The sequence below is a fragment of the Leopardus geoffroyi genome, chromosome A1 (genome assembly GCF_018350155.1).
Source record: "Leopardus geoffroyi isolate Oge1 chromosome A1, O.geoffroyi_Oge1_pat1.0, whole genome shotgun sequence".
Taxonomy (NCBI): Eukaryota; Metazoa; Chordata; class Mammalia; order Carnivora; family Felidae; genus Leopardus; species Leopardus geoffroyi.
In genome coordinates, this window is record NC_059326.1 from 11,346,039 (window position 1) to 11,363,490 (window position 17,452).

A 17,452-nucleotide genomic window follows, 5' to 3' on the forward strand; every position below is an offset into this window, starting at 1 on the left:
GTCATATGCCATTTTTTATTCACCTTTCAGTATGTGTCTGTATAGTGCAAGGTGGCTAGTTGTTTTGAGTATCTGAGAACTATTGTCTCAATTGCATATATTGCCTCAATAAACCACTTAATCTTATGTCTTTAATTTTAATTTCTTTTCATTGAGATGCAATTCGGAGCACCGTAAATAGTTGCAGGCTCATTGTTTAACACCTGCAGAGAGGAAATTCCAGCCACTTCTGGCAATTATTACAAAGGCTAACCACCCACCTGTCGGCAAGTTCCTACTTTTGGAAACCATGGTTTCCTGGGCATTGCTTTAAAACCATCTTTCCAGGGCACCTGGATGGCTCAGTGGGTTAAGCATCTGACTTTGACTCAGGTCATGAGCTCGTGGTTTTTGAGTCCAAGCCTTGCATCAGGCTGTGCACTGACAGCGTGGAGCCTGCTTTGTTTTTTTGTTTTTTTTTTTTAAATTTTTTTTTTCAACGTTTATTTATTTTTGGGACAGAGAGAGACAGAGCATGAACGGGGGAGGGGCAGAGAGAGAGGGAGACACAGAATCGGAAACAGGCTCCAGGCTCTGAGCCATCAGCCCAGAGCCTGACGCGGGGCTCGAACTCCCGGACCGCGAGATCGTGACCTGGCTGAAGTCGGACGCCTAACCGACTGCGCCACCCAGGCGCCCCTAGCCTGCTTTGGATCCTCTGTCTCCCTCCCATTCTCTCTGCCCCTCTTGCGCTCTCTCTCAAAAATAAACAAACATTTTTAAAAAATAAATAATAAATAAAATCATCTTTCCCTCTGCTGCCCTTGACGTTATAGGGCAACAGGTTCCTCACCTTTTCCTAATAACCTTTTGTTTTTCCTGCCATAGTTTAGAAGGGGCTGTTTCTCCTAATGGATCTTTTTCTTCTGGATATAGTCTGTGAACTTGGAATCACTCCCTTTTCATTCTTGTACCTCTAACACAGCAAGGTTATTCAAAAGTACTAAGCTAACCCCATGTGAAGCTGAGCTCACCTTTACGAAAGTGTTTTCCATTAAAAGTCGTTTATCTGGTCTGACCAACCAAGAGGGTGGCCTTGCTCAGGTTCTGATTCTTCCCCTTTTAAGCCACACCCTTACTTATTCAATAACAGTCTGTGGGAGCAGCCCATGCCCTCGTGATCACACGGCTCAGCCCCTCTGGATCACTGAAAGCGGGGCCTCCAGGACCTCTGCACTGGCACGTTACCATCAGTTAATGTTTACTGAGTGCCTGTTTTTCCCATCCTAAAGGTGGCTTGTCATTTGCAGAAGCTTCATCTTTCAAATATTCAGGACCATAGATAGTATAAATACAATAAATAGGAATCATGAACTTAAGATGGGAAAATGACTGCAATTGTTGTTTTATAAACTAATGTTTTTTTAAACCATGGGCTGCAGAATGACTCAGGGGTGCTTATAGAGTAATGTTTCTTCCCATATGAGGGGGGCCTCAGGCCCTTAACCCCAGCTTTAACTCAGATATTATGTGTTACAGATTACACTTAATAAGCTGCTGATTAAAATACAAAGAAAGTTTGTAAGTTCTTTCTTTGTTTTACAAAGAAAGTTTGTAAGTTTGGCCAGTCCTCAACTGGAAGCTCAGGGTAAGGGCATCTTTGTTTTCTTTCAGTCACTGTGACCTCCTTAAGAACTGTAGACTGGGGGCGCCTGGGTGGCGCAGTCGGTTAAGCGTCCGACTTCAGCCAGGTCGCGATCTCGCGGTCCGTGAGTTCGAGCCCCGCGTCGGGCTCTGGGCTGATGGCTCAGAGCCTGGAGCCTGTTTCCGATTCTGTGTCTCCCTCTCTCTCTGCCCCTCCCCCGTTCATGCTCTGTCTCTCTCTGTCCCAAAAATAAAATAAATAAAAAAAAAAAAAAAAAAAAAAAAAAGAACTGTAGACTGAGTGGGGCAAGTCTAACCGGAAGAAATAGCTTAGATCTTCCTTTCCAGCGTCTTCGTAGAACGTCACTTGCTTTTGGAACAGGAAATACATTTTCCCTGACTTGGTATATATCTGCTCATTAACAAGCTTTTGCCTGGTTTATATTGTCAAATTTGGACCAATTAGTGTGCTTTATGCTTTAGAAAATATGACAGGTGTTTGCTTATCGAATTTTTGAAGCCATGTTTATTCAAAAATATAGAACTGTACCAGACTTGGTTTTTTTGCAGAAAACCAGATTAAGGGTTAGATGTGCTAGATTGGAATCCTGGACTTTGAGGAAGTTCCTTAACCACTCTGGGTCCCAACGTTTCCTCCCTTTCATTGAGGAGAATATCGATCATTTGGGGGCGCTCTCAGTGACTTAGCCATTTTCTTCTCCCACACTAAATGCCTCCAGGCTGCTGAGTCCTTAGAAGTATGATCCCCTCAGTGTCTTTGATCTCTCTGTCTTCCTTCCTTACCACTCCTCTGCCTTGGGTCAGGCCCCCACCGCTTGTTGCCTAAGTCACAGCAGTGACCTCCTAGCTGGTCTCTGTCCTGCCTCTGGTTGCTTCTCTAAGCCTTCTCCTCCGTATGTCTGCCTATTGTTTTTTTCCAGATGTGAATCTAATCATGTTATATCACCTATAACTTTCAAGATACAGTTTTTTTTTCTAATAATAATAGCTAACAGTTACTGAATGCCTACCACACCCTCCTTGTGGTGCCATATGCCATACATGGGTCATCTTAATGAACCTCACAACAAATTTATGAAATGCGAGTACAGTTATTGTCCCTGTTTTCCAAATGAGGCTCTGAGGCTTAGGGAGATTGAGTAACTAGCACAAGGTCACATAGCTAGTAACTGACAGAGGCAAGACACTGATCCAGGCTTTCTGATTCCAGAGCACACACACCTCACCCCTTCCCTGCTGTATTGCCTCCCTGCATGGCCCACAGACCCTTTGCCAAGCTGTCTCTGCTTCCTCTCCAACACCATCTCACCCCTGGCTCCTACAAGCACCCTACCCAATTGACACAACCATACTGACCTCGATATCCTAAGGGCTGTTACGTCTGCATCTCAGGAGAGTCTCAAAAATATTTGTGTCTTAAATAAATGAATAGAAGAATCTATACAACATTATGTTAACTGATGGTTAATACAATGTCAAGATTTAGTATCATTATGATACTCTAGGTTAAACCACCAATACCCTGACATTCTCCGGTTGACTTGGGTTTTCTCAACCTTGACATTGTCAGCATTTTGGTCTAGATAATTCTTTGTTGTAGGGAGTTGGCCCGTGCACGTTTGGCCAGATCACTAGCTTCTAACTACTAGAGAACTTCTGGTAGCACTCTCTGAGTTGTGACAGTCAATAATGTCTCCAGACATCACCGCATCTCCCTTGGTGGGGCAAAATTGTGGACCGTTGATCTAACCCTTAGTTGCTCATTTTCACTGAACTTCCAGATGAGTCCCTTAGCTTCTCTGGTACTCAGTTGTTTTATCCTTAAAAGTGACAGGGTTTGATACTAATTTATTCTATAGTCAATAATGTATTAAAAAGTTATTCAGATACACCTAAAGTCATGTAATATTTTAGATTTCATCCTGAAACAGAAAAAAAGGATATTAGTGAAAAACTGGTGACAGCTGAATAAAATCTGTAGTTTAGTTAATAGCACTGCACCTATGTTAATTCCTTAGCTTTGATAAAGGTACCATGGTCATAGAAGGTGTCCACATTAGGGGAGCCGAATGAAGAGTATATGGAAGGGTGAACTATTTTTTTTTAATGTTTATTTATTTTTTAAGAGACGGAGAGACAGAGTGTGAGTGGGGTAGGGGCAGAGAGAGGGAGGGAGATATAGAATCCAAAGCAGGCTCCAGGCTTCGAGCTGTCAGCACAGAGCCTGATGTGGGGCTCGAACCCATCAGCTGTTGAGATCATGACCTGAGCTGAAGTCGGACGTTTAACCGACTGAGCCACCCAGGGGTCCTGGGGGCGACCCATTTTTGAGACACAAGGAAAAACCGAGGCCTGTGTTTGTTCAATCACAGATCTAGAAGAAAAGTTAATAAACTAAATCCCTTTACTTTTTTTGACTCATTTTGCAGGCTGTCTATTCATATGGACGATGAACTGCGACACATTGCACAAAACTCTCTCCAGGGTTTACTTGTTGACTTCTCAGACTGGAGAGAAGATGTACTGTTTGGCTTTACCAACTTCCTACTCCGGGAAGTAAATGACATGCACCACACGCTCCTTGATTCATCCCTCAAGTTACTGCTCCAGCTGCTCACGCAGTGGAAACTGGTCACACAAACTCAAGGAAAAGTCTACGAACAAGCCGGCAAGATCAGAAATTCAGAGGTAATCTTCACACTCCTCCCACCAATTTATATTCCCTAATACAGTACACATGTAAACGCGTCACAGCTCGGAGAAACTTCGGCGTTCTTTCTTCCAGCCACCTAGGAACTTTCTGCCCTGTGGTGGCCCTTAATTTTTCCATCCGTGTAAGCTGTGACCGGGAAACTCAGGGTTGATATGTTATCAGGTTAGAGTTGTTAACATTCACAAAACCATTAAGGGAGTAGAAATCGCTCTTTTCCAAGAATTATGATTATACATCTGTAAGAGCAAACGGCTATAGACATGGCTACTGAGCCAGCATGGATATGCATATAGGAAAGTTAGCTGCCCACTAGTTTTGTTTTGTTTTTCCTAGCCTGCAACATATTGGTTGCCTTGCCCAATATCCACAGAGAAGAAAATGCAACCTTGTGGTTTCTTTATTCTTTCACAAATCAGTCCTAAATGGCAAAAATTAATGACAACGTTATCAAGAGCAGGTTGAGGAGAGGTGTTGTCAGGAGAGCAGGGGCAGCGGTGACTTGGCATCCAATGAGCAGAGAGAGGGCCTGGCGAGGGAAGAACACAGCTGAGAGTCTGGGGAAGGTGGAGGCTCAGGGAAGCACAACAGCGCTGAGGGAAGAGCCAGGATCCAGATCCTAGGTCATGCCTCTTTCCTTGTGTGTTGTACACGTGGAAGGGAGAGAAACAAGGATTGCATGTGCTTGTCAAAGGGAAAACCTGAAACGGATGTGGAATCTGCCCTGTTGTCTGGCTTGCTTTTGTTTCAGACCCACTTGGTCGTGGTTCGGAAACTTTGAGAACCCATCTCATAAGCACGCACAAACCTAGATTAGAATCTAACACAAATGCCAGTAAGTAAGTGTGATTAGGAAGTAAATGTTTGAAAATTCAATTGAACGGTCTCCAAAAGTCTATAGGGAATCTGGCTAAAAACAAATTAGGCCACTTTGACTGAATTTATGGTATAATTGCCAACAGTATATGAATAGAACCAGTTTTGTTCTTATTAATATTAATTGCCTTTGAAAGTTATTTCTTATCAGAGGTAACAGATGGTTGATGGTATTTCAAAGTAACAATTGATCTAAAGAAAAGAGAGATCTGTGCTGTCATGAATAATAATGAATTTATACTCCTGTCTGATTAGAAGCCACTGTAATTTATTTTAATATTAACAAGGTCACATGTGCCGAAAGATGCGCATGTGAGTACTTTCTTCTTCCTCGGTTGTTATTTTTCTGAATATACAATGTGTTCTCATTACATGGCAGCTAATTCCAAATGGCTCCAGCCACAGAATTCAGTCGGAGCGAGGTCCCCACTGCAGTGTTCTTCACGCCGTGGAAGGCTTTGCTCTGGTTTTACTCTGCAGTTTCCAGGTGGCCACACGCAAACTGTCCGTTTTAATACTCAAGGAAATTCGAGCTTTATTTGTTGCCCTGGGTCAACCGGAGGTATGGATTATCCTTCTGAATTTTCCAATTCATTTCTTTCTTTTGAAGTTTAGATTAAAACCTGTAAATAATGCATTATTGTTTTCTGTCCTTCCGTTCACACATGTCAAGAAATAATTTTTGATTCGTCATGGGGTTTTGATTATGAAATAACATTCTTGATCTGTATGAGTTATATATTCTGAGAGCAATAGAAAAAGACCACTCTTGATTCTGTAAGAGGTGGTGCTTGGTTAAGAAGTGAAGAATTTTAAGATTCAGTTATGTGTCATTTTTCTTTTTCTTTAAATTTTTTTAAATGTTTATTTTTGAGAGAGAGAGAGACAGAGCGTGAGTGGGGGAGGGGCGGAGAGAGAGGGAGACACAGAATCCGAAGCAGGCTCCCGGCTCTGAGCTGTCAGCACAGAGCCCGATGCAAGACTCGAACCCACGAACCATGAGATCGTGACCTGAGCTGACACCGGACGCTTAACTGACTGAGCCACCTAGACACCCCCAGATCATTCTTCCCAATAATGTTCAGCAAACATCAAATTAAGAAGATATTATTACATTTATACTAGAGAATGAACTTGAGAAAATAATGAGTTCCATTTAAAATGATCAAGGTATCAAACAGTCTGGCTAACTGAAATTTGTTTAATTGCATCAGTAATTGTAGAAAATGCCATCGCAAGAAAATGTCCCCTGAGATCAGAGAAACGAGCCTATTATTAAGCATTATCGGCCAGCTAACCTCCACGCTTGGTCAAGGGCTCTACATCCTTGTTCTAATGTTAAGGCATGTTGCCTGCGAGCCCAGGTGGCCAGTCCCAGTACCTAGGTCGATGGGAGAAGGACCAGTTTTTTGTGTCCCATACTTCTTCGAAAAATGCTACTTTCCATTCTCCGGGTTTAAATCACTGATCTTGGTTTTATGACCCACAAAATGGCCATTGTCTTTACCAAATATTTTCAAATCCATCACAGTGCTTTATGCTCACTTTTCTTCAGATAGCTTTGTGATACATTTTAGGACATCTGTGGTTTCTGGTGAATGAATGTCTGAGACATACTGTAGTTTGGTAAAACTCTGTTAAGTCTCTAACTATGATAGTAATGATAACAATGATTACCATGGATGTGTCTGGCACTGTGTTGGGCTCTACACATAGTATCTCATTTAACTTTCACGATCACCTAAGAATTAGTGTTATTATCCACAGTGTACAGTTACGGAAATTGTGGTTTAGGGAAATTCAGTACCTTACCCAAAATCAACAGGATGCAACAGAGCCCGAATTGAAACCCCCGAAGCCCCGTGTTCTTTCTAAGTATAGCTGGCATACAGTTGTTACGTTAGTTTCAGGTATAAAACCCATGCTCTTAACTGCTTTTCCGGGACTGTGTTAAAAACATTTCTCATATGTTACTTTCTTGGACCAGCCCCAGCTTTGTATAATTTTTTTATGGAGGTGTCATTGACATACAACATTATATTAGTTTCAGGTGTATTTGTTTACATTGTGTAATCATCCCTACAATAAGTAGAGTTAATATGTGTCACCATACAGAGTTATAGAATTTTTTTCTTGTGATGAGAACTTTTACCATCTGCTGTCTTAGCAACTTTCGAATGTGCAGGATGGTATCATCAGCTATAGTCCCCATGCTGTGCACTACACCCCCATAACTTATTTATTTTGTAACTGGAAGTTTATACCTTGTGATTCCCTTCGTGCATTTCACCCACCCTGAAACCACCAATCTGTCCAATCTATGAGCTTGTGCTTTTTTTTTCCAACCACAATTTTTTTTGAAACCATTCTCATTCATACATGAATAATGGCAACCCGAGGCTTTCCTGAAGGCTTTTAAAGTAAATAATTTGATATTTCTGAGCTTCTCTATAATAAAGGATGGCAAACATACACATATCCATATATATACATATGTATATATGCTATTTGTGTAGAAGAATTTTCAATAAGATACTCTCTCCTATACCCTGTAGTTTGCTTCTTTTACTAAATAGCTTACACAACATAGATACCACAGAGTATGTGGTCAGTCTCCATTGCACTTTCTTTGGAACTAAAATTCAATCATAGTCAACAATTTATCAGTTATTTTTGCTGATGAGTGACTTATGGATGTAGCATTTTAGTGGTCTGGCAAAGCATATTCTTGTGGGGCTTTCATTCCTTCAAATTAACGACAACGTGAACACTCTGAGGGATGACGTATGGCACGAGTGTTTGTTTAGATCCTTGTGTACACGCATGATTTTTTGAAATTCAAGTATATGTCTTTTCAGTACACTGTGAAGTTAGAGCTCTAATTATTTTCCACTGAAACTTGAAAGACTAAACTCAGACTCACAGGGAATTTAATCTATACATTTCACCATCTTGGCATTCACTTTTCCATGAGAAAACCCTTATCACTATCTTGCAAGCTGTTCTGCTTCGTGTACTGAACAAAGGCAGTGGGGTGGGTGGGAAGGATTCATTTTCCCATGGAGAGTAACTGCCGACCCTTCATACAGGACGATGACAGGCCTATGATTGATGTCATGGATCAGCTAAGTTCTTCCATTCTCGAAAGTTTCATTCATGTAGCAGTTTCAGATTCGGTAAGTACACATTTGATCCTGATTCCTAACTGTTCTTAAGTACAAGCTCTGGATCTGTCTGACAAAGAGAGACAAAGAAAAATGCTGTGGCAGAATGCTGGGGTTTTATGTCAGATTAATAAACTGACACAACAGTACTTATGAAAACAAGACAGGCTTTTCAGATACTAGCTGAGGAAACATCCAGATAAATTTCAAACAAAATTTGAGCCTCAGGAATATAGATAATATTTTGCAAACTGCAATTTCAAGAAGAATTGCTCAGGATTCTTTAAGAAAGTTAATTCTCTTTATTTATTATGCTTAACACTGTATGTAACTTCTATATGGTGCCTTACAGTTTACAGCATGCTTTAACATTATCTTTTTCAACCCTCATAGGTACTAAACACAAAAATATTTAGGGGCAGCACCATAGTGACACAGAGAGAAGCATTAGGACTGGCACTTGACCCTACTTGGACTCTGACTATAGGACAGCCTTATCTGCCATGCAAATAGATTCTTTCTTTTTCAAGAGCATATTGGCACACTTTAATTTCCTGAAAAAATTTGAAGGGAAATTGAAACTGATATTAACTATCTGATTTTTTTTTTTTTTAATCAGCATAGTGCAGTAAGGGGACCTGGATTAATTTCAGCTAAATAGCTGAAAAGAGGCAGTGCAGATCAGGGACCGCTTGCAGAATCCACATTGCTGATGCCTCTTGTATATTATTGTCAAATAGCTATAAACGAATACAAACATTTTTCACAAATAGCTATAAATGAATACAGAGCCTGAAGGTGTTTGTGAGCTTTTCATGGTCTTTTCTCTGAGACTGAGCACAGATCCTTACCTTTAGTGGCCCTGTCCTTGCTTACGGTCGTAGTAATAATGATCATTATTCAAACGAGTAAGCCCAGCAGTACAGACTTTCACAGTGATATTGTATAGTCCTTCTTTCCAAAATTCGATGTGTTTTAACATGGAATGGAAGAGTTGAGTTTAATTGTTATATACACATATCTTATTTGTCGGCAGATTATATTTCGTTCACGTGATTTTGTTCTGTCTATCAGAATCAAAATCCTGAGCCAGGGGTAGCTAGAGCAGCCATACCTCACTTAGGAAGATGCACAGAAAGGGGAGAAGAAGAATGTGGCTGCCTTGTTCCAGATGTTTCTACATTCCTTAGCTCACATAATTTACCTAAAAGATCAGGTGAGATTAGCATTCTAATTCCCAAGTTATAAATTCATGTCTCCCAGACAGAGACACTGGGATGCTCAGGACTCTTCCCAGGTCATGAGCTCTGAGTGGGGGTGCTGTTGGAACCTCCTCTCTGACTCTGAAGCTCAAGATGCGCCCCCTTAAAGCCCGCTCACCATTGAGGCTACTAGTGTGGCACCTGACCCGTGGGAACCTGTAGACCCATCAGATAGAACAGGTCATTTTAAATGCCCGACAGTCATAAAGGCAATCTTCTCTCCGGGCACAGCTGCCAGATTATTTGAAATGTGGTCTTCCCCAAACTTTAATATTCTGGACTTAAAAGAGAATGACCCATACGAACTTGCACGAGATATGCAGCAAAAAAGTTTTCAAACGTATTGGTTTTTTTGGCTTGATATCATAGGTCAAGAATAAGTAGGTGCCTTACCTCAAAACCATCAGTGAAATGCCCTTCATAAAAGTGACTGCATTCAGCCATCTCCCTAAATCAGAGGGAAGGTACTTTAATCTAAGGAGAGGTAAACAAGATTATGGCATTAAAAGACCCACACTACCAAGACAGGGATTAAAAACACGTTTGTGAATCTTAGAAGTTAATAACTTTTAAGAATTTTCAATGGCAAATCCATGATCAAGTTTAACCCAGGCCATATATTTTTCAAGAAATATGCGGTGAGCAGTTGGGTGTACTAATGCACAGTGCTATGTGCCATTAAAACTGTTCAAAATATGACCTGTGTCCTTGAGCCCTGCCCTTGAACTGCTTTCAGTCTAGCATCAGAAACAGCAGTGGCTACAAATGGGCATCCTATGTGGCAGGAGCAGGAGGGGTGTTTCAGATTCAAAGCTTGGCCCGTCGCAGGAGGTAATCAGGAAGAGCGCTGTGGACGAAGGGGCATTTAGACCCAGCCGTGGTGGGGACGTGTAATTTGCAGTGCAGCATTGATTCATTGCCTACTTCTTGGACCCATAGGCCACATTACCGCTGACCCACAGTGTGGATCTGCAGTGGTTGGTGGAGTGGAATGCAGTCCTGGTCAATAGCCACTACGATGTGAAGAGCCCTTCCCACGTCTGGATATTCGCTCAGTCTGTCAAAGACCCCTGGGTCCTCTGCCTCTTCAGTTTCCTCCGGCAGGAGAACTTGCCCAAACACTGCCCCACAGCCCTCAGCTACGCCTGGCCGTACGCCTTCACTCGGCTCCAGTCGGTCATGCCTCTGGTTGACCCAAAGTAAGAGAACTGTGTTTTCCTCTTTTGTTTATCATTTTTGCCCGCTTACATTTACGTGTTATCTAAAAGATTGGCATATTATAATCCTCTCTGGTTTCTGCACTTCCTAATACAGAATTCTTAATATTGAATAAAAGCCAGTCAAAAACTCTTACCTAGCACTAGTTTGTTTGTTTGTTTTTTCCTTAACAATCCATATGATTGACTATAGACTGTCAGAAACTTAGTGGTGAAAACAGTCTTAAAGTTCTATTCAACTTCCCATCCAATAGAGACATTCCCTGTCCAGACCGTTCTTAACAGCATAGACAATCCTTGACGGGCAGTAGGTCAACTGTGTTTGGGCACTTCCTAGGGTCTTTATTTAACAAGTGATATTTAAAATGCAGAACTTAGTTTCACTCTTGTTTTCAACTCCGTACTTCCAGCAGCCCAATTAATGCCAAGAAAACCAGCACCGCCGGCAGTGGAGATAATTATGTTACCTTGTGGAGAAACTACCTTATTCTTTGTTTTGGAGTTGCAAAACCCAGTATTATGAGCCCGGGACACTTAAGAGCTTCCACTCCAGAAATAATGGCGACCACACCTGATGGTACAGTGAGCTACGATAACAAGGTGACGTGACATGCTTCAGAAGAATTATTCTGTAAGGTTTTTTTTTAGCTTGTTTGTCTAGAGTTCACAGTGCACGTCGCACTGTGCCTGCCATCTGGAGTATATGGGATCAGATTTTCATCCTACACATTTCTAAATTCCATTGAGCGTTGACGTGCATAATTTATGAGTCCTCCCTGACAAGTGGGGAACTGAAGATTAAGAGAAGTTAAGAAACTTGCTTAAGACCATAGAGTGCCCTGAGGTTTATTCATTTATTATGCCCTGAGGTTTGGTTCCTGCCCTGCATACCACATTTCTCTCCCTCCTTGCCGAGTATTCTCCTTGAAACGATGCCTTCATTACATGATCTTGTTAAGAATGGGTTTGTAGATTTAATTTTTAAAAAGGAAGACATAATAAAAGTATTCTTTAGGATTTGTGTCCCAGGTAAAAAATGCATTCATGGTGCTGTATTAAAATTTATGTCTGTCTTTGTTTTTTTTCTCCCTGAAATGATGGCAGTGCTTTGGGACGTGGTTTAGTACTTTGAAACTGTTGTAATGGAATCATCCTTTGATTAAAGGAAGCATCGGTTATCATGTTACCTCTTTTTCACTTTTAATCAACTTGTTTCAGGCCATAGGCACCCCATCGGTGGGAGTTCTGTTAAAGCAGTTGGTGCCTTTGATGAGACTAGAGGGCATTGAGATCACAGAGTCCTTAGTTTTAGGATTTGGAAGAACAAATTCCCTTGTTTTCAGGTACGGTAGTCTCAATGAGTTGCTCTAAATTCGTTCCTACTGCTGTTGTCGTAGTTCCTGTTTTTAACTCAAGTTTGAGTCTGCGTGTTGGCATGTGCCTGGGGGGGTTTATAGGCTTTGTGCCATTTCCTTTGTGTCCTCGTGGTTTGACGTGCACGTAGCCAGCGTTTCTCACCGCCGCCTCGCTTTTCCCCTTTCGCCTTTGCAGCTTTGATTTTCCATCTCAGATTTTATCTCGTTTGCAAGATTGGTTTTAGATAGCTGTAAGTGAAGGTAATTCAGTGTCCATCGTCAGAGAGCCAGACTGTTCAGAGGCTTTCATGTCAAAACAATGAGGTCTGCTCATCAGCCATTTATGCAACAGATCTCAAAGGCTAAGCACTGATAGAACTCTTTCAAGGGTATTCTGTTACACTAGTCGATCTTTTCAGAAGGTGCTTTATCTGCCTTAATAGAACCATCATATCTCGGATTCTTGGCTCATTTCACACCTTTAATCAAATAACCGTTCCATCTGAGGCAGTGTCAAAGCCTTTTGAAAGAGTCATCATAAAATATTAGTTCAGGCTGTCTCTGGTGACTTGAGCTAAGCATATAAGCACCAGTAAAATTCTCAAGTTTTTTATGTAGAGAGAAAAGGGAAAGCTCTAAGCATCTGCCAGAGACCCTATTTGAAAACTAAAGATTAGTGAGACATTTTAGAGGCAATTGGAAAAAAATCTGTTACGTTGTTCATGTATAGAGTCAGATTTTATTCTCATAAAAAGTAATTGTGAGTTCTGATACTGGAGTGTCAGCTCACCAGTGTTTTTACTACTTACTAGTTAACTAGTTAAGACAAAGAATCACGTAGATATACTACAAGAAGATAAGAAAACAATTCCTGGAATAACCTAACATTCTTTCCCAAAGAACCTAAGAAACTAACATTCTTTCCCAAGGACATATATTCTCGTACATCTTGCCCTCTCAGTATTCCTAGGGGTGGGTAAGATTATGCAATTTATTAGCCGCATGGGTCCAGAAAACTTAATGTCTCTGGGCCTCAGTTCCCTTACCTGTAAAACTGTTATAATAAATAAAAATGAAGTATATCTATCTAATAAAAGAAAAATTGTTATAATTATAAAATCTATCTTACATATTTATTGAGAGGATTAAATGTAAAAATGTACGTAATAAATATTCGGTAAATGGTTGCAGTTGAAGGAGGTCATTAATATTATTTCCATTTCTTTGATGAAGAAATTCTAGCATCTGTGCTAGAGAAATCTGAAATGGAGTCCAAGTGTTCTGTCTCTCAGCACAGAATGCCGCAAAGTTTACCTTCCTAACTTTGGATTTCCCTGGAGGATGATGTCTAAGAGCACAAATTATCCCACCGGAAGACTGCAGAATATTGCAAGGTGTTCAGGCATAGAACAGACAGACTATACACAAAATACCTAGCCACAGGCTAGCTCTTCTAATTTGTCTGTCTTGACATAGCAGTTCAGAAGTTATTTCCCAAAAAACACAAATAATTAGTTAAGAACTGGAGATCGTGGGGATGGGTGAAAGATGAAAATGTCTTCTGTGAAGGACTCGATTTTATCTTCATCCCCACTGCCTGTAGTAAAGTGCTTTGAATGTAATCACCACTTGTAATACATTGTTTGTTTAACTGTTTAGAGGGGGATTTTCAACATCAGGGCCTCCAGAACAGTAAATCAGAGTCAAGTCAACAGACATGCATTGAGCCCAAGTTATATACATACCACTGGGATAAAGACCAGTAACACAAAGTACAGGCCAACACCTAGTTCCAGTTCCCCACGTGACTAAGAAACGGAAAGGCCAGGGGGCAGTTGATGTCAGAAGCAAAATGAGAAAAGAACATGGTTTAGGACTAAATGCATGTATTTGGTGATAAACTTGGTGTCGATAATAGTGAATTTCAAATGCCAACCTTTATCTCCATAGAGAGTTGGTGGAAGAACTCCATCCATTAATGAAAGAAGCCCTGGAACGAAGACCAGAGGTAATATTTTTAATTTAAATACTTAATACCTCCATTCATGTGGTCAACGTTATAAATTTAGATCGTACTTAATGGTTTCCCCTAAAAAAAAAAAAATACAAACACCCAGCCTGCTTTTAATAGTGAATCTTAATATTTTAACTTCTGTTATTTTTATTATTGTTCAGTATTTGAATATTTAGCATAATATGGTTCCTCTGTTAAAAGATTCTGTGTTCTAAACTCATGAAGGCAAACAATCTAAATGGTCACGTGCATGTTAAAATACTACATTCTTTTGTAGGAGGTTTGAGTTGATTGAATGTTTTTGTTGGTTTGCTTATTTTTTTACGAGGAGTTGAATGGTCAAGAATATTATTTGTTTGATCTGGCATAGGAAGGATTTTCTTCAAAATTATCTTTCCTGAAGTGAACTCTGGAAAGGACAAATTTATACACAGCAGGATAAAAAAAAAAAAAAAAAAAGAAGAAGAAGAAGATGGAAAAAGAAGCTTCCCTTATAGTAGATAAGATACAAGAAGTAGCAAAAATTTTAGCAGTGTGACTTAGAATGAGCAGAATTGGTGGGATTCTTCGTGTCCACTAGCCCTTTCTTGTTTCCATGCCTCTGTCTTTCCATAGATGCCAGAAGCATCTAGGAACTGAGGCTGGTTAGTTCTCAACGTTGCCACCTTATAAATATTTACTGACCCACTTAGGATCTGTTTCTTTTATAGCCTATAATAGCAAGATTTTCTCTAAGGATCTGGAAGAAAGAAAAACACCCTTGTCTTTTGTGTTTAGAAAATTGAAAACCCAGGGGCACCTGGGTGGCTCAGTCAGTTAAGCATCTGACTTCGACTCAGGTCATGATTTCAGTTTGTGGGTTCAAGCCCACATCGGGGTCTGTGCCAACAGCTCAGAGCCTGGAGCCTGCTTTGGATACTGTGTCTGCCTCTCTCTCTGTGCCTCCCCAGCTTGTACCCTCTTTCTCTCTCAAAAATATGAAAAGTCATGTCTATATTATGCCTTTCTTTAATACAGTTTCTCAAAGCAAAGTTATTGTTTTGCCTACGTTCATAAATGGTATTACGTTTTTCTACACAGAACAAAAAACGCCGAGAACGGCGGGATTTGTTAAGGCTACAACTACTTCGAATTTTCGAGCTTCTGGCTGATGCTGGTGTCATAAGTGACAGGTAAAGTTAAGATTCTAATGAGTTGATCTCTCCTCACCAAACTGGTCTTTTTGTCTTTTTTTTCTTTCTGTCTGTCTTTCTTTCTTTTGTTTTGTTTAATATGTTACCTTTAACTTTTACTCAGAAACGTCCAAAAAAGCGTATTGTTGTTTTTGTGCATATTCGATTTATACTGCCCGTAGGTCAAGAACAAATTTAGTGTGTGAGTTCTGACAGTGAATCTTATTTTCCATGAAGCATGTACTACTTTGATGTAAAGACCAGTCATCTAAAAGCTTTATTTCTTTTTTATTATTCCAGCACAAATGGAGCCTTGGAACGGGATACGTTAGCCCTTGGAGCTTTGTTCTTAGAATATGTGGACCTGACCCGCATGCTTTTAGAAGCCGAAAATGATAAAGAAGTTGAAATTCTTAAAGATATCCGGGCACATTTTAGTGCGATGGTCGCCAACTTGATTCAATGTGTTCCAGGTACAGGGATGCATCACTGCGGATTTCCTTTCATGCCTGACAGATCATTTGTGTTTCTCATTACTGGGCTTTTCCTCTTTAATCCTACTGGCCTGTGTGCAGGTCTTAGATGGGATCGTTCATTCATTTTGAAATACTTGGAAATACACATAAGAACAGATTGTGGTAATTCAGCACAGAGTTGGAAAGGGAACAATAGGAATGAAATTTAGCTTTGTTCTTGTCATTTTTTCTATTCTTTGTTTTGGTTCCCATCTAAAAATGAATCTATGTAATTCATAGGAAGGAAATAATTCAGGGGGAGCATTCACAAGGGCTTCATTTCTTCTTCTTATTGTGCTAACCTGTGAACATGTGATCTGTCTACATAGTATGCCTTCTCTTCACTCTCCGATCAACACATTCTATACAGCTAATAAATTAGATTATTGAGAGGTTTTTGCACAGAGCAAACTGTGGGTATGGGTATGAAAACTTTTCATCTAATAAAAGCATGGAGAATAAAAATAGCTGGCCAGTTTGGTGTAAAAATTAATTGCTGTAATTAAAAGTTGTGACATATGGAGCGCCTGGGTGGCTCAGTCAGTTAAGCGACCGACTTTTGATTTTGGCTCCAGTCATGATCTCATGGTTTGTGAGTTCGAGCCCCACATTGGGCTCTGCTCTGACATTGCAGAGTCTGCTTGGGATTCTCTCTCTCCCTTTCTCTCTGCCCCTCCCCTGCTTGCATGCACTCTCTCTCTCTCTCTCTCTCCCTCTCTCGAAATGAATAAACTTAAAAAAAAAAAAGTTTTGACATAATTACAAAAAGCCACAACTCAACTGTTTCTACCTTTTCATTGTTTTGAGATTGTAAAACCTTTTTCTTGCCAATGTTCCTCATCTTAGATGACCCTAAATTAAGATTTCAGTTGACTTCTTCAGTTAAAATACGTTTGTTTAAAATAGACAGTATATACATTGTATTTCACAGGCAGCAGCAGTTGAGAGGATGTTTGATATGTAATCAGTAACTGAGTGGAAGGGGTTGCAGTTTTGCTAGACATTGATTAGAAAGCAGGATCTGTGAGTCCACTTTTTTCCTCTGCTTCCCGCTCTGGACAAGGTGCCATTGACTGCAGCGTGAGGAACAGGAAGACCACACATGTAGAGAGAAAATGAGGCTTGACTTCTTAAATCCATGTTTCATTACAGAAGACTTGAGTTAGGAAATGAAATTACTGCTTTCCTCAGAACATAGGAATCATGTATAATAGTGACACAAAGTGTATTCACTATACTTTTCAGTCAAGCCGACTCCTAACTCTGTTTTTCTCTCCAGTTCACCACCGAAGATTTCTGTTCCCCCAGCAAAGCCTGAGGCATCATCTTTTCATCTTGTTTAGCCAGTGGGCAGGACCCTTCAGCATTATGTTCACCCCTCTCGACCGCTACAGTGATAGAAATCATCAAATTACACGATACCAGTATTGCGCATTAAAGGTAGGGCACCTTTGTCTCAGTGGATGACTTACGTTGGCCCAATGGTCTCTTTCCCCGTAGATAGATGGCTGTGTATAAATATG

The 17,452-nt window shown here is 40.5% G+C and overlaps 1 protein-coding gene across 10 annotated transcripts in view; it reads left to right on the top strand.

Annotated features, from left to right (window-relative positions):
- Window positions 1-17,452, top strand: part of FRY (FRY microtubule binding protein) — a 454,383-nt gene that overhangs the window by 332,901 nt on the left and 104,030 nt on the right. For all 10 annotated transcript variants that reach the window (XM_045472997.1, XM_045473090.1, XM_045472660.1 and 7 more), the window contains 10 exons: window positions 4,074-4,332; window positions 5,610-5,792; window positions 8,320-8,406; window positions 10,596-10,855; window positions 11,284-11,473; window positions 12,092-12,216; window positions 14,179-14,236; window positions 15,323-15,414; window positions 15,715-15,887; window positions 17,209-17,369. In XM_045472997.1, coding sequence (XP_045328953.1) covers window positions 4,074-4,332; window positions 5,610-5,792; window positions 8,320-8,406; window positions 10,596-10,855; window positions 11,284-11,473; window positions 12,092-12,216; window positions 14,179-14,236; window positions 15,323-15,414; window positions 15,715-15,887; window positions 17,209-17,369 — 1,588 coding nt within the window. The remainder of the gene's footprint in view (window positions 1-4,073; window positions 4,333-5,609; window positions 5,793-8,319; window positions 8,407-10,595; window positions 10,856-11,283; window positions 11,474-12,091; window positions 12,217-14,178; window positions 14,237-15,322; window positions 15,415-15,714; window positions 15,888-17,208; window positions 17,370-17,452) is intronic.